General features: G+C 41.1%; 1 protein-coding gene across 1 annotated transcript in view; it reads right to left on the minus strand.

Moving 5' to 3' along the window:
- Positions 1 to 27,700, minus strand: part of FBN2 (fibrillin 2) — a 969,744-nt gene that overhangs the window by 311,349 nt on the left and 630,695 nt on the right. The window contains exons 17-18 of the mRNA XM_085632710.1: positions 4,140 to 4,193; positions 2,249 to 2,374 (exon numbers count right to left, since the gene is read on the minus strand). Coding sequence (XP_085488836.1) covers positions 2,249 to 2,374; positions 4,140 to 4,193 — 180 coding nt within the window. The remainder of the gene's footprint in view (positions 1 to 2,248; positions 2,375 to 4,139; positions 4,194 to 27,700) is intronic.

Here is a 27,700-nt window from a genome sequence, read left to right on the forward strand (position 1 = left end):
AGATTAAGAAAGAGATGGAGAAGGAAGAAAGAAAGAAAGGGAGCAAAGAGAGAAAGTGGAGACAGAGAGGAGAAAAAAAGATAAAAGAGAAAGTGAACCAGAGATAAACAGAAGCAGAAAGTTCGAGAGAGAGTGATTGCCAGAAAAGGAAAGCAGGAGATGAGGCATATAGAAAACAAGTGGAGAATGAGAGGAAACAAGAGACTATCCACATGGTTATTTTTTTTCAGTGCTGCTCTTGTTTTGGCTTTTAGAACCAGCCCGCACCCCAATCTCATCTCTGGCTCAGATCTTCACTTTAGTTTTCTGGCTTTCCCACCTTAGTGTTGAAGTGATCCATTCAAGATAAGCCGTTTTAAAGTTACATGTCCTTTATTAATTTGATATCTGCTGATAGGAAAAAACTGTCAAAAAAAATTACTGATGGAACACCATACTCTCCATATGCTAAAAGAACACACCCTTTGCTAATTAGATATCTGCTGGGAAGGGGAAAGGACTTCTGGGAGACACACTCCTTCACATGCATTCACTCATGGTAAATAGCTGGCAGATTGACAACACAACATCTGCGCTAGGAATTTATATGGTTTTGATAAGCATTGATATAAAACTTAGTTATGTAATTATTTTTAAAAGAATAAGTTAAAAGGTTCAGCCACTGGTTTATTCGTGTGTTACACCTAACAACCAAGCAATTTATGAGAACATAGAAAAGGTCATGGGTGTTTAAGTAGTAAAAACAAGAAATATTGTGAATGTAACATTGTTTCACAAATTATAATATGGAAGATTTACTAGCCTCTTTGATAAGCAAAACCAAAAATAGCAAACACAAAAAAGAGATGGGTTTCCCACAAATATATCAATAGCTAAAAACGGCTGTCTTGGTGCTCCAGTAAAAGATCAAGAAAGGATTACTCAAAAAAGAAAACAGGTAATAGTTCTTGTACAATCTACTACAATTACGCTTACAAACAAAAAAGGGATAATTCATTGGAACCTCCCTTTTCTGTTTCACAGAATCGAGATCGCTGAACGTTTTCAGGCTCAACTTGGAATTTCTCGTGCATGTGGATTGTTAATTAAGGTAAATCTCTTATCTGAGCTAGAAAAGGGATATTCCCGGGCAATTTACCAGTCAAACGTCAGTAAACACCCACCCAAACTCACAGCAAGAGTAAGGGCCTAGTTTAGAGTTTGCTGGACAAGTTATTCCATCACAATCGTCCCAGATATCCTGTCTGTATTTTTGCAAGTGCACTATATAATATGGCGGAGCAACATGATGGATTAACTGTCTGCCAAATTCTAAACCAGGCTCTAAGTGTGTTTCTTTGGTGCACCAGAAATGGAGAGGCCTTAGTGTGGAGAGGTGTGGTGCAGCGGCCAGGGCTTTGGAGCACAGGGTTCATGGTTCGATCCCTGGCTCTGGCAGCAGCTCAGCACCATGTGACTCTGGGCAATAGCTCACTTAATTTCCACGATGGCCCCCAGTGCCTTGAGACCCGTATGGGTGATTAGCTTGCACTTTACAAAAACGGACTTACATTTACATTTTTTTACTTACATTTTTTTAATGTTTGCTATGAAGCTGAGGAAGGCATCTTTTTCCTTGGGAAAACATGTTTTGGGAATTGGAACAACAAAAGCTTTCAAAATTGCATCTGCACATTTCCATCATACCTAATTCAGTAGAATGTACCTCCACTCTTGTACAGGAAAACCTATGTTGTTTACTTGATGGACTATGGAATGAAAGTACATCTAGAAACCTCTCATTTGCATAAATTTTCAGACACACTCCTAGGGTATTCAGTAAATCTTCCAAAAATCTGAAAAATCGTGGGTAGAATATTCTTGTCAATGGGGCCCATACAGTTAAGTGACTGATTTGCCTAGAAGTCATGCCATATCCCATTAAGACTCATTTCAATGTTGAGGCTGGGAAGCCATTTTGAAATCATTCTGTGGATATTAGTACAGGCCAGGAGCTGTAGTTCTCACAACAGAGAACTAATGTGTGTATGAGGTGGGACACAGGTATCATCGTAAGTGATAGCAAAATGTTTGACTATGAAGTCAGTCAATAATGCTAGTTACTGTCCCTTCCCCTCGTAAAACACTCTTGCATGTAGCTTGAGCACACTGTGAGGGACATTAACTAGCATTAATAATTCGCACTGCAGTCAGTAATGAACCTTAAATATGGTTAGAACCAAAACCATTTTTTTGGGTGATTTCTTACCAATGCAGGTTCGCCCAGTGGTGTCAGATTCATATCCGCTATTACAGTAGCAGCGATAGCTACCACGTAGGTTTTCACAAATTCCATTAGTGCAAATGTCAGGATCCAGAGCACATTCGTTGATATCTGTGTGAAGTAAGGGGAGATGAGATTTTAATACCCAAAGTAAATAAAGAAGAAAAGCGTTCAAATTAAAATGAGTTAGAAGAAAATATATGCATAACATTGTGTATCTTGAATATAGATTTGGTTAAAGAACAGAAATGCACACAATTCGCTGTAGAATGCCAGACTGTTGGCAACGGCTGCAATGTCTGGTAGTTACATTCTAACAAACACCGCAACTCAGCAAAGCTGGGGTTTCTACTTTTTGTGTTTATTTAGAATATTGAGTTAAAAGTTACCAGTGGCAGCACAGGCTACAGCAGATGCCTTTCTGCACAGTCGATAAACCAAATGTTTGTAAAACTGGACCTAACTCGGTAAAAACCTCAAAGAGGATAGCAGCAATTAACTCTGTTGATATGCCATATTTTTACAATCTCACCTAACATAGTGCAGCTGTAGCAGCATAGACCCAGATGTTGCAGCCAAGTGACTTTGTATTTATTGTACGTATGTATGCAATGAGGTTCCACTGTAATGCATGGATTGTGAGAAAATTAATGGGATGTATTTTCCTCTGGGCTTTCAATTTGGAACCTGCATTATTTGCAATCTCTCCCTATTCCAGGTAATGTTCGCCTTTGTCAAGGCTGTGATATTTAGAGCCTGTGTTGGATTGTTCTTTGAAAAAACTACTAAAACTTTATTCCTAAGTAAAGAGCTAGATTTCTGAACGGCTCTGTGTGAACTCCCATTCCAATAACATGAGCCCACATGTAGACACTACGCTCAAGTGTAGGGGGCAAGTCACAAGGGCATTTCGCAGTACATAAAGTAATACTCGTATTAATGGGACTAAGCAAGGAATATTCATGTGCAATTCGCTCAAATAGAAAGGACTATGCCCTCTTTGCACTTTTACTAATAGAGAGTTGGACACTTTGGGGCCAATTCAGAAATGCATGCAAGAGTACATAAAAGAGTACTTCTGTAGTACAACTTCCTGTGCTATTAAATTATTTGTGAATATACCCATAGAGCCTCATTTTAAAAAATCATCACAATCGTTAACTTCCCGGATGAGTAGATATGTATATATGAGCACATGCTTATCTGCAGATGCCTACTATTGTGGAATAGGTGAAATGATAATGTAGATGTATTTATGCTAAGTAATAGTGAAACTGAAACTTTCATTTGCACAAACAAGGACTTAAAATAAGTTAAAAGGAACCTGTGTGGAGGTACAATGGCAGAGCATCACTTCGTGAACAAGGGCTTACAAAAGTACAATAATGATGGAGTTTATATAGTTTTGCATAATATTGTGATATATTTGCTCTACAAGTTTTAGTTCTTTAGGAGCCAGCCCCATCACTGCTATTTGAACAAATCTTAGTAGTGCACAGGCAAGGATAAATGGAATGTTATTAAGGCATACTGCTGGAACAAATGTACTGACAATAAGGAACCAGTTGATGCATAATTGGCAGTTGATTTGTGAAAATACTATGTAGTTGTTTCAGGCCAGAACAATATTTTCAGATCCTATTTATATACACAGAGGTGTATATGACTGTATCTCGGGGTTCACAACCATGATGAACTAGAGTTTACTAATCCAAAGACCACAACGCTGTCAGACCCATTGCAAACATTCTTAATGGCAACACTGGTGGCAAAATAAATGATATATGTTTTCTTGAAATAAAATGCTCAACTTTGTAATTGGGTGAAAGGTAGTTTTGTTAAAAACACATTTTAATAGATTTTAATAATAGATTACCTCTTCCATCAACTGTGATTCCTATTCCACCACTGCAGAGGCTCTGGAATTCCGCTGTTCATATGAAACAAAAACAGACATATTTCACTGACACAGCTTTTAAGTGTATGTATAGTCATCACATCCACTACTTAACAAACATCAGAAATCACAAACCTAATCAGGGTAAGCTAGATACACACTAAAAGAGAAACTGTGCTCACCCTCTGGTAGCTTGGCACAGAGGTTTATAAAAACAGATGATTATATTTTACACAAAACAAGACCAAAACGACAAAAACCCAATGTATAGATGTTGTGATATTGAATTTTAAAAGAATAAATGCAGTAAAGCGTTTGGAAGCACATACCACTGAAAAGGTTACTTTAGGGAGCACTGGAGCGGGGCAAATTCAAAGTCTGGGCTGACCTCGTAGAAGCGCAGGCTGTCTACAGAACCCATGCAGGTCCCAGTGAGCAAAAAATAGTTTTCCTGGTCACAAACAGCGAGATGCGTCGATCTCCCCGGTGAAGGCGATGCGTCAGTTCCGAAGACTGATACCAGAGTTGAGAGGTGTTGCACGATGCGCCGGGTTCTGACATGCAGTCGAGAGAATGCATCGATCGTACCAAGCTGCAGCGAAGGTGATATGCTGTCTTATGCGTCAAACTTTGGAGGCAAAGCGCTGGTTCAGATGAATTGCGCCATTTTTTCTGCTGGTGCATTGTGCCGATTTTACTCCCGCAACTGGGTCGATGTGCCGGTTCTGTTACACACAGACAATAGATCCATTGAAGTCTATGTTGCAAGTATCTGGGCCACTTCCAGTGAGCCAGGCACAGGAGCAGAGGTTGAGGCTTTGATTTCCCTGAGTCTCAAGCAACAGTAGGCAATCCAACAAACCTTTGGAGATCACTTGGAGTGAAGGCAGAGTCCAGCTCTCCTCCAGCAGAGTCAGCAGCAGCAGGGCAACACAAATGAAAAGCAGGCCTTCCAAGTCTGCAGTTCAAAGATGAGTCTTTTAAACAGCACAGCAGTCCTTCTGACAGAGGTTCAGTTCTAGACCCATAAGTGTCTGATTTTAGGGGACCAGAGACACAGTACTTATAACCAAAAGTGCCTTTGATGTGTAGGGTGACTTCAGAGAAGTTCGCTGAAGTGCACAGGTTCCCATCTGAGCTCAGTTCTGTCTGCCAGGCTATTTATGGGAGGCAAATCAGACCTTTGTGTGAGGACAGGACACTACCTATTCAAGTGAAGTGTTAGCCCCTCCCTTTCATCCTGCCCAGGCAAGGCCATCAGAAAGTAGATGGATGTAGATGTGTACTCAGACACACCTAAACCTTCCTGTGTTGTGGCTGTCTAGAGGGAATACACAAAATGGAGCTGCCACCCACCACAGATGTGTATTGAGACAGGCTGTCAGGCACACAGAGCAGTAAGTGCAGAGAAATGTCCACTTTCTAAAAGTGCCATTTCAAAAATAGCAATGTTAAATCCAACTTCACCAGTAAGTAGGATGTATCTATACCATTTCAAACATATGAAAAATTAAAACGCTACTCCTCTCTGACCAAGAATTTCAGCTTAAAAGTGTATTAAGGAATTTCCAATGCTAGCCTATGTGTGGTAAATAATTTAATTACCGGTACTTAATTTGATGCGGAAAATCTATAATAATAGCTCAGTAAAATAAGAGGCAGAATCCGTGGTATTAGAGGTTCGGAACGGGCTTTATTCCAAAATCAATTCGAATTGATGGACTCCATATTCCATCACCACGAAGGTTCAGGAAGTGAAGGACCATACTTTATTGACAGGTAATCATTTTTATACAAAGGCATTATAGTGAAAACAGATGCAGGAGGCGTAACAGTTGATAACAAAGATAAAACATACATGCGTAACTAAAGTGGGTGTAACTAGGCGTAACTAAAGAACGTCATTTAGCTATGATGTCACAAATGGGTGGTTCCATGAAAGAATTTCGCAATGTAAGCAGAAATACTTGGCAGAGATGCGCGCGCAGCAGCATGACGTGTGATTGACGTGCAACTAGGGGGTGAAGGGGATTTGACATTTAGCTCTACATGTGGAGACAGAAGTCTGGGGTTATGTCAACCTAATCCCAAATCATATCTAACATCCTATGTTTAAAGAACTATGTTATCCAAAAAGAGAGGTCTCTTAGAATAGAATCTTATTCTATACTGACTATACTGACTGTTAGTGCGTGTACAAGCGTCTAAGTGTCTACACTAGATGCGAGGGCAGAAATCTTCCATAGTAACAGGGCTATGAATTACTTGCATAAAGACAGAGAAGCCGGGCCCTTTGCTCGGTAGCTGGAAGAATGTTTACTTAAACTACTAGACAGGAATGCATTGGATGGGGAGCGGAGCAGATAATCTCGAAGGTGAAATACAGTTTTTGGCAAGCAGACAGGTCGAGTCAGGCACCGTTAGCCGCGCAGGGAGTAGGACAAAGTTCATGGATACAGATGCGAGCTCAGACTGGAGCTTTCAGAGGCAGAAGGCAGGAAAAGGCTTAATGGCAGAATCAGGGCCTACTCGCCTGGACTGTAAAATGGGATAAATGAACCATATAAAGCCGGTGGCCTTTCATACTTAGGAATAGAATATCCGGCCCATTCATGGCGGATCTGAAAGAGGACATGTTGACGGTGGACGCACATGTGTTTGCGTCTTCATAACTGGAACTGGAGGAAACATACATGTACTTGTAATTTATACATGAAACCGTCGGGGTCCAAGATAGGGGACATAACTGATCATAAAAATCCATATTTCCACATATGGGAGAAGTAGGCCTCACTGTAACAAAAAATAAAATAGGCTGTTTGTCACTACCAGGACATGCAAAACATAAAAGTACATGTTCTACCTTTCATTTACATAGCATCCTGCCATTAGGGCTACCTGGGACCCACAGTAGGGGTGACTTATAGGTATGAAAAGGGGAGTTTAAGACTTGGCAATTAAATGTTAATGCCAAGTCGAAGTGGAATAAACTGCACACACAGGCACTGCAGTGGCAGACCTGGGGCAGGTTTGACAGGCTACTTCTGTGGGTAGCACAATCAGTGCTGCAGCCCACTAGTAGCATTTAATATACAGTCCCTGGGTATATGGTATACCACCTTACAAGGGACTTACAAGTAGATTAAATAGGTCAATCATGTATACATCAATTACACACAGGTTCAGGGAAGAAGCACATGCACTTTAGCACTGACTAGCAGTGGCAAATCAGAGTCCTTAGGCCAACCAAAAGATTCAGCAAAACATGGAGGCAAAAAATGCAAAAAGGTTGGGGGAAGACCATCCTATGGGTCTAACACAAAAGATTAAGAAATGTTGGTGATGATTGTTTCTCACTTCAATCCTCATTATTAAGAGGATCGATTATACATAGTCCCTCTTTTGTGTTGCGATTTCATAAAAATAGAGATGATACTTGATGCACTGGACTGAGGTTTCTCATCCTGTTCACAGATCCGAGACGGAGTATTAACTACCTTTTTCACATGAAACCTAAAAAATTGCAATTACTCCTTTCAATAATTTGGGATTGCGAGTGGCACACAAGAGGGCATTGAAAAAGGAAAGATGTAAGAAAATTACACATAAAACTGGTGTGTTCGCAGAGCTTAAAGATCATATGCTCCTGGAAGAGGCCACATCTATATGCCAACAGTGAAAACACAACAAAAAATTAAACAAGCATTTGTTATTGGGGAAGGATGATATAAGCGTTGGCTGGGAGCAAAGCTGGAAGAAGATGACAATAACATGTAAGAAAGGGAAGGGTAGGTGAGCTTGGTGAGTGAACACATAGACATCTGAAGCAGATGGCATAAGTTGTATGCAAGAAAAGTAGGGACAGTGAGATGAGAGTTTGGACTTGTGCCTGGTAAGGACCAAATGATGAAACGTTGGGAGATAAGATGCTTAAAGGCAGAATGAGCATTCAAAAGTTGAGTGTGAGTGAGGAACTTGTATACAACTATAGGAACATGTACCAACAACTTCAACATTCTTGTCAAGGTGAGATCCTACACCATAACAATTTCCTGTCACAATATACTGTTAATCATGAGTCTTCCTGGGAAATTTGCAGCCCAATATTATATTTTAAGAAAGAAAAAGTAATCATGGAGGAATTAAATTGTGAAAACCGATACTGAGAATGTGTTTTAGAGTGAGTAAAAATGAATACATTATTTTGTTATTTTTTGGAAAAAGCAATTCTCATCCTGGTTACCTAATTCAGGGCATTTTTATAGGAAGTGGGAATTTATTATAATTATGGCCTCTATAAATGTGCCAATTGTTTTGTGGTTATTCAAGTACATCACGAGATACTACTTAAAGTCAGATAGGAAGCCATGACTAGTTTTTCATTACAAAGATCATGGGTCTGCTAGTTAAGGCTCCTTGTAGTTGAATGGGTTTCATTGTGGTCACCAGAGCATCATCTGAGTAGAGGATTAATGAGGTGGTCTTAAGGGCCAGATCAGGAAGCGAAGAACATGGGTGGTGGAGGATTTGATGCCATCAGATGCTCGACTATATTCAAGAAGATCCAGCAGGGGATATTGCTTTGAAAAAAGCAGCACTATTCATACACAAAGGGGAAGAGAAGACGTCTCCAGAGCTTAAGGAAGTCTTTTTTGACTTGGAACTGTGCTCGGAGGGAAATTCAAAGTATAGCACTTTCTTCTTGTAGAGATCATCCAACAAATATTTTGCACTATTTTTGACAGATGAAGAGAAGGTTCATTGTGGATAAGCACTGCGAGACGATGGCAAAGTCAGAACATATTTTCAAAATGACTGAGAGTGCAGTCCTAAAGTTTCATATAGACTGACTTAGGGGTGTCAATTGGAAATGTATATATTTATTTCATGGTCGGATGTAGCGTACTAGTAGTACCTGTAAGTATTTAGCCATTTTAAATCAAACAGGAACATCTAACGGTATTTATAATGTAATGTTATGTTATTTGTAGAGTGCAGCGATTAATAAACAGTGTCCTAGGAATGCTATAAACGGTGCTATGAGAGTGAAAACATAATTACCAAACTTCAAGACAAAAATGAAGACAGGTAAAAGGAGGAAAACCTAGGACAATAAAAAATCTAGAATCATCTCTTCTGAGTGATCATTGTACTTAAAATATTGCCAGCTAATAAATGCTGGAAATGCAAGTCCAAATGCTGTGACACTCCTCATATTCTATGGTTTTGTCAAACACTAGAACCCTACTGGAGGAATGTATGGTCAGTAATTTTTCGAGTGCAATCGATCCAGCTCATACACTTAGTGCTGATTCACAATGTAACTAATATCTCTGGCCTCAAAAAACACTCAAGTAGATGTTTAGCGACGTTACTGGTTGCACTCAGACACTGTATTCTTAGGCAATGGCGACAACCAACTTTACTCACAAGAGGAGAATGGCTTACAGAATTTGCCAGAATTGATTTTAACGAACAAACCATCTATAAAGTAAATGACAAAGTGTTATACTTTGGCCAGGTACAGGAACGGGTCCTTAGATGGACTGTTTTCCTCTATAATGAAGGGTTGACTGATTAAGCAGCCTTACCTCATTTCCAAAAGGTTACCAGGGTCGGACTGGTACATGAAATAGGCACAGGCACCAAAATGAAAATGCCCCCATTAGCATTTCAGATAGCTAAAAAGTGACCCATAATTTGCAAACCCGGGCAGGTTTAAACATGTGCACATACGCTGTATAGGTGTTTTGCAAAGTATGGGAGAATGAATGTATTTGTACTTCCTGAAGGCAATGTTTGTGCTAATTTCAGGGAAATCAACCGCTAAACCGGCCCACCTGGCCATAAAACAGGCCACCAAACAACCAAAAAATCGTTCAACACACTGATGTTAGACCAGCCCTTCCCTAAAGTCCAGTCCAACCCTGAATGTTACCTATGTGTTCTATTGTCCCCTAAGCATACCTAGATGATAGTATTTTGTGTACTTTTGAAAATGCTACGGTACATACAACTGTATATAGCATGGATTGTACTAGTTCTATGGAACTTAATATCTGCTGTAACCTATGTGTTTACGTGCCTTAGTTCATCTTTTTGCAGCTATCATAATATTGTCTACTAATTTAGAATAGCAGCACAGGCATAAGAATAGTAGCACAGGCATAGAGAGCTTCCTGATAAAGAGATGTGATCACCAGGACCTTGAATTATCCACTAGTTTAACAGATGTACTTGTACATTGTATTGTCTCTGCCAGTGTGTTGGACTACTTGTTGTGCTTTATTTTCAGATGCATCCCCCTCACCTTCCTTCACCATCTCTCTGTTCCATTCCCCTTCCCCATATCAAATGCTTCTCTTTTTATTCAGTAAAGGATTGTTCCAAAAAAATCTTCATAGCTCTCAGTACAAAAAACCCCAATTTGCTTGTATCAACCATGTTTACTCCCGGCAGGAAGGGCTGGTTGGCTTCCTCAGTCTCTGAGTAGCTAGTCTGAGTAGTGATGCTGCTCTAACTGTGCAGCAAACCTCTATCTTTTGGCAACCCTAAGGCTCCTCAGTGCTCATTGCCTCACCAGATGCCCTATCCTGTGGATTCTGGGGCCACATGTGTGATGTGTGCTGATGACACCCAAATCTAATTTTCTTCTCACTCCATATTACCGGGCATTTTCCAAAGCACGCTACTAACTGTATCATAAGTTGACACAACATAACCTGTACTATCTAATGTTCAAGTCAGCTAACACAGAACTAACCTCTTTCCCATCATCATGGGCATGTAGTCTTTACCACTTCCATTTCAGTCTCTTCTGAGATCACCAACTCCTCCTCTGCTAGGGACTCTGTGGTTCATTTTATCATCCATGTCTGCCTGTTCATCCTCAGCTCTCTAACTCTCATCTCTGCCAGCTGTCACCAACTCAAAATTAGCAATATCTATTCCTACAACTGCCCCACAAAAAATATTTGAAAAATGTCCTGTTCTTATTCACCCGAGATTCACCTCTAGCTCTCCTTCGGATAGTAGGTTGACCAGCTGACAGCACACACGAGGTCTTGGTGTATATTCTTTACAATGGGTTTTAAATTAGCCTGTGTTCACATCCCACTACCTCCCATACCTTGAACCATTCCCTCACCCTTTCAATGCACAAACTCAGCATCCTCTTACTACCCTCAATCATCCTATCATTTACTGCCTCCACTTTCAAGTTTGTCCCCACCTGTTAGCCAGTGGCGGCTCCTCCAGTAAGGAGCGTTGCCCCACTGAGCAAAAAGGAAATATAAAATGACAATAACGTATTGTTATTGTCATTTTATTTTTCCTGTTGAGTCAGTGGTCTGTGTGCAGAGTGGGGCAGGGCAAGGCTGGACTGCGCGGGGGAGGAGTGGTTTGGACTTCCAAAGTACGCATGAACTGTTTGGCTGGCCCTCTTGGGCCGACCAAACAGTTCATGTGCACTTTGCATGTTCCTACCAGGCTGCATTACACAGCCTGGTCAGGAACATGCACCGGCCCCCTGTTTGAGTCTGAGTGCCGATCCAGAGCACTCAGACCAATCACAACGCTGCACTGCAGCATTGTGATTTGCTAAGGGGGGCCTGTGTGCCGGGTGCTTCCTGCAGAGGAAGAAGGAAAAGGACACAGGGGAGGTAGCGGCCGGCAGGCCGTTATAAGGTAAGATTTTTTAATTAATTAATTAATCCCCCCCCGCCCTGCCACACAACCCCCGTGTGCCACGATCCTGTCCACAGGACTGCTGAGCACTTGCGCATGCCTGCAAGTGGCTGTCCTTGCTCCTTGAAGTACTCGCCTGGACAACAAAGTTCATTGTATTGCCCTTGACCTAGTGGCGTTTGCAGTTCTTCAAAAACAAAAAACGGAGTTTTAGTAAACAGCATGGGAGATCATTTCCCTCTTTATTTCTGTTAGTCGTGAACATTAGCCTGGTGGCAACGGAAGGCTATTGAGTTTGGGATCGGGGCGGGGGGAGAGGAGCTTTCACCGTTTAGAGCTAATGACCAATATCTGCAAATTATAGTATCTGTCGAAGTTTCAATTGAGATAGTGGAATCGTAACGCAGTGTGAATGAAGAATGTGCGATAGACAAGTCCGGGATATCTCACTGTGGACTGTACACATGTTGACATGGATGATAACCTGTAGCACTGTGTGTGTCCTTGTAATCTTTCACCTGCAGTGTACACCTCCGAGTACTACCTAAGCTTCCTTTTTGTTTTGCTTAAAATAACATCCACCTCGTTTTTCCAAAAGCATGGGTCGGCACTGGCTGTTTATTTCACTCTTTAGTTACAGTCTGCCACTGTCAGGGCGAGGACACTCTTCCTGTAACTGCAAGAGATTTCCCAATAGGTAAATGGTAACACAGCTATTGTAAACTGCATAGTGTGTGTGCTTCCCAGTTTAGGGGCTGTTTATCTGATTTTGCCCTAAAATGCGATATTCATAATGTTTCTGATTCTGTGCTCTTTATATTATGCCAAAATGTTTTCCCATCATAGAATTGCTTAAAGATATGCACAACCACATTGTGTCAAACATTATCCATATCCAATTTGTGTTAGATGTATTTGTTCACTTACATTTCATCAGCGACGTTCATTAGCTGGCACTGTTTCAGTCTAAGCAAAAAAGATATGCCACCCCAACCAACTATATAAATATTCGACTCTGCCTTGAGAACGTATGCAAGAGCTACGCATGTGCGTCTGTAGATCCTGCATATCATTAATTATACAAACCTATAGGGGAAGTCTGCAATGAATTTAGCTAAAATCAAACAGCTAGATAATTACCATTTGTGCTAGTTGTTGTAGTTGCTTATTAATACATAAAAAACGCGTGTCTCCAGTCTAGTTTAGTTTATCTGACAACTAAGCGGAACAGTGTGCACTGCCTTTTACATTCTACACAATGATGTATTTATAATCACATCATAGTAAAAAAGATTTTTGGTGAACACTAAGGGGCCAATTCCAATGCGGCAGGAAGGGCTCCGACCGTTGGACGCAGCCCTTCCTGCCGCATCAGAATGTGCCGTTCGAATTCCTTTCCGACCGAGCCATTCTGATGGGTTTGGTCAGAAAGGAATCCGACTCGGTTTTCCGGGTGGCTTCCGACGGGCTCAGAGAGCCCGTCAGCCATTCAGAAACCCTTCAGTACTCCACCGGCCGGCTCTTTCCGGCCGAGGGAGTACAATGGCAGTTTCCCACTGCCTTTTTGTGCCTGTCTTTCCGACACAGAAAGGCAGTGGGAAACTGTCTTTGGGGGCCCCCAGCAGGCCCCCCCATGGTTGCGAGGCCGTCAAATGGAGGCCTGGGGGCACCTATGGTGCCCTCCTGTTTATCCTTGCACCCGGTGGCAGGGATCATTTAGGATGTCATCAGTGATGCCACTGACCATGTCATGAATGATGTAATATGTGACATCATCAGCAGTGGATTGCGGGTACGCGAGATGTAGTTAGTACAACTAACTATATCGGAGGAATTTCAATGGTTTTGTTCGAGTGAAATGTCCAGCTAACTATAACACCCCTAAAACCTATTGTTTTTTCAGTGAATTTCTAAGGTTTTTTAAATGCTAATTCCTAACTATATCAGGACTGAAACCTATGGTTTTTTCAGTGAATTTCAAAGGTTTTTTAAATGCTAATTCCTAACTATATCAGGCCTGAAACCTATCTTTTTTTCAGTGAATTTCAAAGGTTTTGTAAATGACAATTTTTAATGTATTAATTGTTATACTGATTTTTTTTATACTGATTTAATACATTTTTTAAACTGTTTATTTTTAGATATTTTATTTTTTTAATTACATTATACATTACAATACAAAATATACTTTCTCAGAATGAATTACTTTAGTTTAAATACTTTGCAAATCGGCAATAGACTTTTAAGTACAGTAGTTACAGTTTTTGCAATGGGCAACACAATTTCAAAAACAAAGCAACATTGAGCTCAATGTGAATTTCTAGTCAAATGCAATTAGTTACTTTATGGATTACTTTTCTAACCACAGGACTGGATCCTAGATTCAGTCCTTGGACATCTCCTGTAAACAGTTGAGTAAAAGCGTTTTGGTTACAGTAGTAATTTTTAAGGATTATTATTGTATTTTAAAAGTTGACACTTAGAACATTTTTCACATAGAATCACCAATGTTATCCTATGGCAGAAAATTCACTTAGCAGGTAAGTAGTGTTATTGTTACTTTTTCTTAATCAGTGGTGGATCCTGGATCCAGCACAGGTGAATCTCCTGTAAACAGTTGAAAGAATGTGTTTAAGTCATACAGATGATTTTTTAGGAATATTTTTAGTTTGTGAAAATAGACAGAAACTTTTCTGCTTAAAAGCACCCAATGTATTCCTATGGAAGGAAATACAAGTTACTGTTAAGTATGCTTAGAATTACTTTTCAGGGTCAGTGCTGGGCTAAAAGATGCAGCCCTGGGTTCTCTCCTGATAATAGGTGAGTAAATCGGAATTCGTAGTTCGGCTGATTTTAGAGGAATATTTGTACAATGGTGAAGGAAGGGGGCGGGGCCTGAGGTGACATGTGCAAACACGCCCTGTGGCACGTTTTAAGTTGGGGAATTAATTCCTCTTCAATCCTGCGGTCCCCTGGGGGCCAACTAGCCCACCAGGTACCTCCAGTATGCGTCAGGGAGCTGCATTGCAGAGAGGTGTTCAAAGGCCACGCCCCTTTTTACAAGACTCTAAAACGCAGCTCCGTGGCACTTACTGGAGGTACCTGGTGGGCTAGTTGGCCCCTAGGGGACCTCTGGATTGAAGAGGAATGAATTCCCCAACTTAAAACGCACCACAGGGCGTGTTTGCGCAGTATCACCTCAGGCCCCGCCCCCTACCTTCACCACTGGGCAAACATGCCCCGTGGAGCATTTTAAGTTGGGGGATTAAGTCCCCTTGAATCCTGAGGTCCCCTGACGGACAACTAGGACACCAGGTACCTCCAGTAAGCACCACGGAGCTGCATTGCAGAGAGGTGTAAAAAGGGGCGTGGCCTTATTACACCTCTCTGCAACGCAGCCCCCTGGCACATACTGGAGGTTCCTGGTGGGCTAGTTGGCCCCCAGGACCCCCAGTATTCAAGGGGAATTAGTTCCCCCTCTGCAAACGTAAGGAGGGGGCGTGGCCTCCGGCCCGATCCCGTCTTTTTTTTTATTCTTTTTCTATTTTTTTAATCGGGAAGGGGGCCGCGTGGCCCCCCTCCCCAGGCCATAATTTGCCCCGGGGACCCCATCCCCCGGGGCATGGCCCTTTTTTTTCAATTAGTGGCTATTCTTATGGAGGGGGTCTGCGTGGCGCCCCTCCTCTGGCCACTTTAATGCCCCGGGGACCCCATCCCCCGGGGCCTGCCATTTTTTTTTTTTTTTTAATGGTGGAGGGGGGCTGCGTGGCCCCACTCCCAGGCCACTTATGTCCCCGGGGACCCCATCCCCCAGGGCCTGGCCTCTCATTGGGGCCGTGGGGGGGTCCCCAATCCCCCCACGGTCCCAGCCGGCTCCCTGCGTCCTGCGGGAGCCGGCATTGCTTTTCCACATGGGGAGCAGCTAACATGCTGCTCCCCATGTGGAAAAGCAATCAGCTTTGCTTCATTGAAGCGAGAGCAGGTTTGCCTGCTCTCACTGCAATGAAGCAAAGCAGTTTGTAATGGCAGGGTGCCAGGGGTGGGCACCCCGGGACACTGCAGGAGCCGGCCCTGGGGGGTGACAGTCCCCAGGGCCTTTACAAGGCTCCAGGAGGAGGGCCGCATGGCCTCCTCCCACATTTACAAGTTGCCCCGGGGGTGGCGGTCCCTGGGCCTGGGGGGGCCTGAGAGCCCCCCACCCCAAATTATTTCAAGCCCCGGGGGGAGGCGGTCCCCGGGGCTGGGGGGGCTGAGAGCCCCCCACCCATGTTCAAGATCCCCAGGGGGTGGCGGTGCCTGGGTCTTCAGGGGGGCCATGAGCCCACCCGCATACTCTATGTTCGAGCCCCGGGGGTGGTGGTCCCTGGGGCAGTGTGGGGGGATTGGCAACCCCCACACTTTTTTTTTATTATGCCGCCGGGATTTGGTACCCCGGGGGCAAATTAGCATATTCAGCGCAGGATTTTTTTTTTTTTCCGGCCGAAATTCACGCTGGGTGCGCGAATCTCGCTGATTTAAAAAAAAAAAATCTTTTTTTGGCCCTGGGGGTCCTTGTGGGACCCCCTGAGCAGGCCTAGGGGGTCAGGGTGTTTCTACCATGCCTCCTTTTTATGTTTTTTGCGTTTGTTTTTTAGGTTTCTTGTGACTTGGTTCTACCGAGGCACAAGATGGCTGCCAACACTTCCTGATCTGGAGTGTTGACATGCAATTAGAATACAGCTCGTGCACGGCAGGGTGCGAGCTGGGTGCGCATAGGGTGCGCGGATCCTCCGAGGCCAAAGATATATATGTACTTTTAACTCTAATTTTCTCAGAAACTACTGAACGGATTTACACCATTTAAGCAAAAGGCACGAGTCTGAACTGAGGACTACCTCTTTGCCAAATTTGGTGTAATTCCGTTCAGCAGTTCGGGTTGTAGCTGTGGCTAAAGGTCCTATGGGAAAATGCATGGGAAAAACGTGTTTTGGGACCCCCTTTTTTCTCGGCCCTCGCTTGACGAATCACCGTGAAATTTTCAGGATAGGAGTGGACCGGAGCTGGCCAAAAGTTTGGAAAAGTTCGCAAAGATTCGTCAATCGGCGCCAACGTTATTCCAAATAAAATGTTACGGATTTCCTATGTAAAATAGGTCCTAACTATATCTAGCTACTGGCGACCGCCAGTAGGTAATATATATATATATATATATATATATATATATATATATATATATATATATATATTACCTACTGGCGGTCGCCAGTAGGTAGTTATAGTTAGGACCACGTTTCCATAGGAAATCCTCAACATTCTATTTTGAATAACTTTGGCGCCGGTTGACGAATCCTCGCGAATTTTTCAAAATAGGTGGGGCGCTACGCTCCGCTCCTACCCTGAAAGTCTCGGGGGGATTCGTCAAGCGGGGGCTGAGATAAAAGGGGGGTCCCAAAACACGTTTTTCCCATGCATTTTTCCATAGGACCTTTAGACAGGGCTACAGCCCGAACGGCTGAACAGAATTACTTGAAATTTGGCAGAGAGGTAGTCCTCAGGTCAAGGAAGTGCCTTTTGTAGGTTTGGTGTAAATCTGTTCAGTAGATTCAGAGAAAATAGCCTTTAAATCAATATATATATCTGAGCCAGCTTACGGTGCGCTTACGGTACGCTTACCGTACGCGTACGGTGGCGTGCGCGAGCGCGATTCTGATTGGCTGTTACATCTAAGTAAACATTCAAATCGGTCGAAACCAGGAAGCGGCGGCCGCCATTTTCTCTCTCGCACTGTGAGGGAGGGGCTGTAAACAAAGGGAAAAAACATATAAAGGGGCTGTTTAGACAGCGCCCATGCACATAGCCATGTTAGTTGAGTCCTCAAAGATCCCCCAAGGCCAAAAACGGTAAATTTTTATTTTTTGAAAATTTCGCCGATTACGCTTACCGTACGCGTACCGTGCGCTTACGCTAAAAAATATATAAAAAAAAAAAAACGCACTCTCTGTGCATGGCATATTATTGTCATCACTTACAAATTAAATTTAACAGATTACCTATCACAAGGAAGCGCATAATATGTCCTCCATGTGCGCACGGTGCGTTACGTGGGCACGCGGTGCGTGTAGCGCACTGCGTGCCCACCTTGCGTGTACGGCACTAACTGCGTAAAGTGGGCGCGCGGTGCGCGAAGCGCACCGCGTGCTCACTGTGCGCGCACGGTGCGCGAAGCGCACCGTGCGCGCACGGAACGAACGGCGTTAAGTGGGCGCGCACGCCACGAATGGCGTAAAGTAACTTAGCATTTAAAAAACCCGTACAAATTCACTGAAAAAACCATAGGTTTCACACACGTTATAGTTAGGAATTAGCATTTAAAAAAACTTGCTAATTCACTGAAAAAAACATAGGTTTCACACATGTTATAGTTAGCTGGAAATTTTACTGATAAAAAACCAATGAAATTCCCCCGTTATAGTTACTGTAAGCAACTATAACTCACGCGACCGTAATCCTCTGCTGATGACATATGTGTCTTTATGAAAAAAAAAAATGTGTAATATATGTATAGCTAAAATTTAATGGAAGAAGACATGGGCAAATAAGTGTCTAAATACAGTATTAGCATCAGCAGAGGATTGCGGTCGCGTGAGTTATAGTTGCTTACAGTAACTATAACGGGGGAATTTCATTGGTTTTTTATCAGTAAAATTTCCAGCTAACTATAACATGTGTGAAACCTATGGTTTTTTCAGTGAATATATATATATATACGTTACACTCCAATCACTGCAAGGCTTCCAGCTTCGAACAATAACGGAGGACGGACCACAAATACGTTCAAGTTCAATTTATTGTTCTTTTCCCTTGCACACTCGCACTCGCCTGACGCATTCCGATCCTCTAGGGATCTTGATCACATGACGCGCTTAGTGGTGCTTGATAAGTTTAAGTAGGCTGTTACTTTTTTCGTTTTTTTGTGTTATTTAAAGTGACAAAGCACAACAACATCCGTTGGGTGTCAGCAACCATAAACATAATAGATATACCAAATTAGTCTTATTTTACAATACAGAAACACAGGGGTTAAAACCAATAAATGTTTAAATAACATATTAAAATAGTTTTCCTATGGTTCTAAAATATAATACATTGGACTATTTGATAGCTGCCATTTCTTGTGCAAATGTGCAAATGTTAGAAGATGTAAACACGTAGAGAATTTTTAAAAAAAGTTTTTCTTAAAATTGCTCCATATTCTAAAATGCAATTTGTCGATGTTTTCAATTTTTGTTGCAAGTCCAGGTTTAAATACCAGGATGTATCGTAAATTTGACCCAAATCTATAAGATCAAATGTGCTTATTGGCATATATCCATCTGATATTCATTGGCTTCTGGTTGCCTAAAGTGCATATTGTATATAAGTGAAAAGTGCAATGTGCTAATGTTAAAACTAAACAAAAATCCTAATACACTCTAAAATTACCTACACTAAACCAGCCGTGAGAAACATCTAAAAGTATAAAATACTAAATACTAAAGGTGCAGCTGATTAATCTGATAGATTTTTAAAAAAGATAGATTGGTTCTCCTCATTTCTTAAGTTAATACAGTATGGTGTCTTCATACGACAGATTGACCATCTTCAAGGAATTACAAAATTACACAAATATAATATATTCTCATAAAACAATGCTATAGATATGTGTATAAGTCTTCAGTTTGATTCAGGCCACTAGGGTTTTTGGTGTCGAGATTTAAATATATATATTTATATTATATATATATATATATATATATATATATATATATATATATATATATATGTGTGTGTGTATATATATATATATATATTACCTACTGGCGGTCGCCAGTAGGTAGTTATAGTTAGGACCACGTTTCCATAGGAAAACCTCAACATTCTATTTTGAATAACTTTGGCGCCGGTCGACGAATCCTCGCGAATTTCTCAAAATAGGTGGGGCGCTACGCTCCGCTCCTACCCTGAAAGTCTCGGGGGGATCCGTCAAGCGGGGGCTGAGATAAAAGGGGGGTCCCAAAACGCGTTTTTCCCATGCATTTTTCCATAGGACCTTTAGAACGAGCTACAGCCCGAACGGCTGAACAGAATTACTCAAAATTTGGCAGAGAGGTAGTCCCTAGGTCAAGGAAGTGCCTTTTGTAGGTTTGGTGTAAATCTGTTCAGTAGATTCTGAGAAAATAGCCTTTAAATCAATATATATATCTGAGCCCGCTTACGGTACGCTTACCGTACGCTTACGGTAAGCGTACGGCGGCGTGCGCGAGCGCGATTCTGATTGGCTGTTAGATATTAGTAAACATTCGAATCGGTCGAAACCAGGAAGCGGCGGCCGCCATTTTGTGTATTTCACTCTGAAAAAAAAGAGTGAAAACAAGGAAAGGGGGCAATGAGGAGAGTTACAGACCCCCTAACATTTGTAAGGGGGTCAAAGAAGGACAGAAAAGTACAAAAAAAACATTTATTGATTTAAAAAAAAATCACGGGGTACGCGTACGGTAAGCTTACGGTAAGCGTACGGTAAAAAAAAAAAAAATAGATAAATGAAAAGCAGATTTAAGAGTTTAGAAATTAGGGAGCTCTAAAAAGAGCTGTTGTGTTTATGAAGTCATTTTTTTAGTGGTACCTACAAGTAAGTACCGATGCAGAGTCTAAGGTTCAAGAGGAAGACTCTGTTCCCTTCATCATTGAAGTGCACACCATCTCCTCTATGAATGTCTTGCATGTCATAACGCAAGTTGTTGTGGTAAATGGCACCCATACCATAGTCACGGAGGAAAGCAGAAACAGATTTGTTGACGTGCTTTCTTGCTTTGTCAATCTGTGGACAGAAATGATTGGACCAGTTCCATTTTTGCCTTTGGCATATGTTGGAAAACACAAAGGCAGTTTTAGGGAAAAGTGTAAACAGTTGTGCAAAGGTGTCCTTCATAAGCATTTCCAGACCTACCCCAGTCAAAGTGCCTAGGTCATTGCCACCACAGTGCACTATTATGAGGTCAGGGTGTTGGATTTGAATGAAGGATTTCACCAATGGCATCAATTGGTGCCACTTTAACCCTCTCTGACCAATCCATTTAATGTCTACATTTGGCAAAGCAAGGTCTCTCACCATATCTGTTTTCTCTGCAAACTTTTCACTCCAGAAGACATAGCTGTGCCCTACAATCCACACTGTGAACATCTTCAAAGGAGAACTGGATGCACTCAGGAGGTGTCTTTCAGTAGAATGGCAATATGAAAAGAAAGACAGTTTGGAAATGGAGGCATACATATTTTTTTAAAACAAAAAGAACTGATTGGCTGTTTCATACCATTCTAGAATAAAAACTAGGCTGTATGTGAAAATTAATAGAAGCATGTTTTGTATTGGTACAAAAAAATGTGTAACCAAAGAACAGTACTATGGATTTGCTGTAAGGTTTGAAAAGTCAAGCACTCTTGCTCTGTGGAATTGAAACATTGTGTGTCGAACTTCTGACCTAACTGCACACAGCAGTGTTCCATGAGCTGTTGCTATGGTAGCAGGCAGAAGTCAAGTTGGGGGAAGGGTACTAGGCAGAAGTCAAGTTGGGGGCAGGGTACTTTTGGAAAAGGGTTGGTTTTCAACCAATAGAAATGTGTGATTACATTTGAAAAAAAGGGGGAAGCACTGAGATTTGAAACTTACATGTATATGTGTGGAAAAATAGAGGGAAAGTTTGCCATTATCTGGTTCTGCTGAGAGGAGAGAGGTGAACACAACAGAGATCCTGGCTCTGATAATCTGCTGTTTGAGTGTCACATTTCTTTCACAACTAACTAATTTTAAAGGTGAGTTTACAGTTTGAGAGGGGATGTATGTGGTAACTTAAGAAATGAATAATAGAAATGGGAATTGTTTTTGTTGTAGTTACACATGGTGGTTTCATAATGTGTCAGTCTGTAAAAGTGATTTTCACTCGGCCCGAAAAAAAAAGAGCAGAAAATGTGCTTTCAAATTGGCAAAGAAATTTCGTTTTGGGACTAATGTGAAAACATGACTCTGTGTGCATAGAAGAATTATAGGCAGAGATTTATTGCGTCTTGCTCTGGTGATTTCACAGTTGCATTAGATGGAAAGGGGGAGCGAATTTTTTGGGGAAGAAGCAGAGGCTTAGCACACACCCATGTGCTTGCCATGTATAGTCATGCACAGTATTTAGAAGCCACTGGGGTTTTCAGGTTTAAGTCTGTAATGCAAATACATTCAGCATCACTAAGGCTGGTTGCCCTTGCTGGAGTGTAGGCAGACACAGAGAATGCACATGGTGTTGGTCTGAAAAAAAAACAGCTTGGACACGTGCAATTAAATAAATCAAAAATAGTGGTTTCATAATGTGTCAGTCTGTAAAAGTGATTTCAAATTGTAAAAAGAGATTTTCACTTGGCCCTAAAAAAAAAGAGCAGTAAGTGTGCTTTCAAATTGGCAAAGAAATTTCGTTTTAGGACTAATGTGAAAACATGACTCTGTGTGCCTAGAGGAATTATAGGCAGAGATTTATTGCGTCTTGCTCTGGTGATTTCACAGTTGCATTAGATGGAAAGGGGGAGCGAATTTTTGGGGGAAGAAGCAGAGGCTTAGCACACACCCATGTGCTTGCCATGTATAGTCATGCACAGTATTTAGAAGCCAGTGGGGTTTTCAGGTTTAAGTCTGTAATGCAAATACATTCAGCATCACTAAGGCTGGTTGCCCTTGGTGGAGTGTAGGCAGTCACAGAGAATGCACATGGTGGTGGTCTGAAAAAACAGCTTGGACATGTGCATTTAAATAAAAGAAAAAAAAGTGGTTTCATAATGTGTCAGTCTGTAAAAGTGATTTCAAATTGTAAAAAGAGATTTTCACTTGGCCCGAAAAAAAAAAGAGCAGTAAGTGTGCTTTCAAATTGGCAAAGAAATTTCGTTTTAGGACTAATGTGAAAACATGACTCTGTGTGCATAGAGGAATTATAGGCAGAGATTTATTGCGTCTTGCTCTGGTGATCTCACAGTTGCATTAGATGGAAAGGGGGAGCGAATTTTTGGGGGAAGAAGCAGAGTCTTAGCACACACCCATGTGCTTGCCGTGTATAGTCATGCAAAGTATTTACAAGCGAGTGGGGTTTTCAGGTTTCAGTCTGTAATGCAAATACATTCAGCATCACTAAGGCTGGTTGCCCTTGCTGGAGTGTAGGCAGACACAGAGAATACACATGGTGGTGGTCTGAAAAAAAAAAGCTTGGACATGTGCAATTAAATAAATTTTTAAAAAAGGTTTCATAATGTGTCAGTCTGTAAAAGTGATTTTCACTCGGCCCGAAAAAAAAAGAGCAGTAAGTGTGCTTTCAAAATGGCAAAGAAATTTCGTTTTGGGACTAATGTGAAAACATGACTCTGTGTGCATAGAGGAATTATAGGCAGAGATTTATTGCGTCTTGCTCTGGTGATTTCACAGTTGCATTAGATGGAAAGGGGGAGCGAATTTTTTGGGGAAGAAGCAGAGGCTTAGCACACACCCATGTGCTTGCCATGTATAGTCATGCACAGTATTTAGAAGCCAGTGGGGTTTTCAGGTTTAAGTCTGTAATGCAAATACATTCAGCATCACTAAGGCTGGTTGCCCTTGCTGGAGTGTAGGCAGACACAGAGAATACACATGGTGGTGGTCTGAAAAAAAAACAGTTTGTACAGGTGCAATTAAATAAATCAAAAATAGTGGTTTCATAATGTGTCAGTCTGTAAAAGTGTTTTCAAATTGTAAAAAGAGATTTTCACTTGGCCCTAAAAAAAAAGAGCAGTAAGTGTGCTTTCAAATTGGCAAAGAAATTTCGTTTTAGGACTAATGTGAAAACATGACTCTGTGTGCATAGAGGAATTATAGGCAGAGATTTATTGCGTCTTGCTCTGGTGATTTCACAGTTGCATTAGATGGAAAGGGGGAGCGAATTTTTGGGGGAAGAAGCAGAGGCTTAGCACACACCCATGTGCTTGCCATGTATAGTCATGCACAGTATTTAGAAGCCAGTGGGGTTTTCAGGTTTAAGTCTGTAATGCAAATACATTCAGCATCACTAAGGCTGGTTGCCCTTGGTGGAGTGTAGGCAGTCACAGAGAATGCACATGGTGGTGGTCTAAAAAAACAGCTTGGACATGTGCATTTAAATAAAAGAAAAAAAAGTGGTTTCATAATGTGTCAGTCTGTAAAAGTGATTTCAAATTGTAAAAAGAGATTTTCACTTGGCCCGAAAAAAAAAAGAGCAGTAAGTGTGCTTTCAAATTGGCAAAGAAATTTCGTTTTAGGACTAATGTGAAAACATGACTCTGTGTGCATAGAGGAATTATAGGCAGAGATTTATTGCGTCTTGCTCTGGTGATCTCACAGTTGCATTAGATGGAAAGGGGGAGCGAATTTTTGGGGGAAGAAGCAGAGTCTTAGCACACACCCATGTGCTTGCCGTGTATAGTCATGCAAAGTATTTACAAGCGAGTGGGGTTTTCAGGTTTCAGTCTGTAATGCAAATACATTCAGCATCACTAAGGCTGGTTGCCCTTGCTGGAGTGTAGGCAGACACAGAGAATACACATGGTGTTGGTCTGAAAAAAAAACAGCTTGGACATGTGCAATTAAATACATTTTTAAAAAAGGTTTCATAATGTGTCAGTCTGTAAAAGTGATTTTCACTCGGCCCGAAAAAAAAAGAGCAGTAAGTGTGCTTTCAAAATGGCAAAGAAATTTCGTTTTGGGACTAATGTGAAAACATGACTCTGTGTGCATAGAGGAATTATAGGCAGAGATTTATTGCGTCTTGCTCTGGTGATTTCACAGTTGCATTAGATGGAAAGGGGGAGCGAATTTTTGGGGGAAGAAGCAGAGGCTTAGCACACACCCATGTGCTTGCCATGTATAGTCATGCACAGTATTTAGAAGCCAGTGAGGTTTTCAGGTTTAAGTCTGTAATGCAAATACATTCAGCATCACTAAGGCTGGTTGCCCTTGCTGGAGTGTAGGCAGACACAGAGAATACACATGGTGGTGGTCTGAAAAAAAAACAGCTAGGACATGTGCAATTAAATAAATTTTTAAAAAAGGTTTCATAATGTGTCAGTCTGTAAAAGTGATTTTCACTCGGCCCGAAAAAAAAAGAGCAGTAAGTGTGCTTTCAAAATGGCAAAGAAATTTCGTTTTGGGACTAATGTGAAAACATGACTCTGTGTGCATAGAGGAATTATAGGCAGAGATTTATTGCGTCTTGCTCTGGTGATTTCACAGTTGCATTAGATGGAAAGGGGGAGCAAATTTTTGGGGGAAGAAGCAGAGGCTTAGCACACACCCATGTGCTTGCCATGTATAGTCATGCACAGTATTTAGAAGCCAGTGAGGTTTTCAGGTTTAAGTCTGTAATGCAAATACATTCAGCATCACTAAGGCTGGTTGCCCTTGCTGGAGTGTAGGCAGACACAGAGAATACACATGGTGGTGGTCTGAAAAAAAAACAGCTTGGACATGTGCAATTAAATAAATTTTTAAAAAAGGTTTCATAATGTGTCAGTCTGTAAAAGTGATTTTCACTCGGCCCGAAAAAAAAAGAGCAGTAAGTGTGCTTTCAAAATGGCAAAGAAATTTCGTTTTGGGACTAATGTGAAAACATGACTCTGTGTGCATAGAGGAATTATAGGCAGAGATTTATTGCGTCTTGCTCTGGTGATTTCACAGTTGCATTAGATGGAAAGGGGGAGCGAATTTTTGGGGGAAGAAGCAGAGTCTTAGCACACACCCATGTGCTTGCCGTGTATAGTCATGCAAAGTATTTACAAGCGAGTGGGGTTTTCAGGTTTCAGTCTGTAATGCAAATACATTGAGCTTCACTAAGGCTGGTTGCCCTTGCTGGAGTGTAGCACTGTGGACATGGGCTTTTTAAAAAATCTGAAAAGTGGTTTCATAATGTGACAGTTTGTAAAAGAGATTTTCACTTGCCCAAAAAAAAGAGCAGTTTGTGTGCATTCAAATTGGCAAAGAAATTTTGTTTTATGACTATTGTGAAAACAAATGTAGTAATATATTTAAATACAATAAAGGATTTTTTTTTTAGTTTTTTTCAGGTATTGCTGAAGAACAGTGAACAAAATTTAAGATGCCTACAAAATCTCGAGCTCAAAAAACGCTAAAAAAAAACTATATTTGAAGACAACTGGAGGACCAAAGTTAGTAGAAGATGCTCATGTTGGGAAAAAGAAAAAATCTTCTGGTAAGCAGAAAAAAGAATTTCTTAACAAAATATTCAAAACAAAGAAAAATGTACAAAATGTCTGTCCTCGGAAAAATGTAACAAAACATAGAGAACAGCAAAAAATTGAGAATTTAGTTAATGCAAATATACCTTCTGCAATTGAAAAGTTTAACATAAACAGAAAAACAGAGTTTAAAGAGATACGTAGAAAAATGTTTCAGAGAAGAGTTATGTCCAATTTGATAAAGGATGTGAAGAAATATAAGCAAAAGGCAAAATATTACAAGAGAAAAAAAGAAATTGAAGCCATTGCAGCAAAAGCATTAGAATTAAAAAGGAAACTATTCATATTAATTTTGAATAGGATGCGTACATTAGATAAAATGGTTAATGTACTGAAATCACAAAGCAAAAGCAAAAGAGTAGTGAACAGAACAAACTTTTGTAAAGTGTTTTTAGGAAAGTGGATGCATAGTTCAAGTAGTGAACCTTTTTTTAATGAAGAGAGCTATTTTCAAAGTAATAGTTTGCTGCATGCAGTTGACACCAGAGGTCGTTCATACGAAGTAAAAAATGGTTGCATAATGGAGAAGGAGATAATGGTTCCAAGAGATGAGGTACAAGTGATGGCAGATGAGGCAATGGGGAGACGTCCTAAAGCCCCAGTGTACACTTGGAATTGTAGTAGTATTTGCACTGTGCGTCAGGAATCTATTGACAGATTTCGAGAGTTTCTAAGAGAATATAGTAAAAAAAGTGTAAAACAAAAGATTAAGGTGCTTCAAAGTCTGGATCCATGCAGAGTGAGAGAGAATACTGGTTTGCAGGGTCATTCTCTTGCTTGTCTATCTAGAAAAGTGTGCAATAGTGTTTTCCATCATTTTAGGATGCTGGCTGTTCATCATACTGAAATGAGAAAGTTTGTGAGACGGTTGTATTTTGCCAAAAGTCCAGCAATAAAGTTAAATGAATTGAATAGGGCTCTGTTCCGAGGAACGGTATCAGATGTAGAGAAGGTTGTTGATGAAATTCAGTTTTGTTACTTTGGTCCTGAACAAAACAGTGCAGAGAAGGACACAGTAAATGAGGCAGAAGTGGAAGAGAATGTAGAACCCTCTGTAAGTAACACATTTAATGATCACATAACAAAATTTGCAATAGTCTCTAATGAAAGACCAAATGTTACTTGTATTTGTTGCCGCAGAACTCATTATAGAAAACAAACTAGGAATGTTGATCTCTACAGAAAGAGTGAAAATGAAGATAATTATAAGTGGATGGATTTTGCCACATATATATTTCTTGAAAATTGTTTTGAATTGGGTGAAGATCAGCGTATTTGTAAATACTGTTACAACAAGTTAGAGGAAAATAGAATGCCGACCAGAGCTGTACATAATAATTTAGAATTGGATGCTATTCCTGCTGAACTTTCTGAATTAAATACATATGAGTCTATACTCATTCAATGTGTTCATCCGTTCCAGACCATAGTACGTATGGAGCCCAAAACTGGTAAATTACCTCCTTCAGATTTACTGAGAGGTTTAAAAGGTAGAGTGGTGTATTTGCCCTTGGATTTGAAAAAAAATATGGAAACTATTGATGCGG

The sequence above is a fragment of the Triturus cristatus genome, chromosome 2_1, assembly GCF_964204655.1.
Source record: "Triturus cristatus chromosome 2_1, aTriCri1.1, whole genome shotgun sequence".
Classification (NCBI taxonomy): Eukaryota; Metazoa; Chordata; class Amphibia; order Caudata; family Salamandridae; genus Triturus; species Triturus cristatus.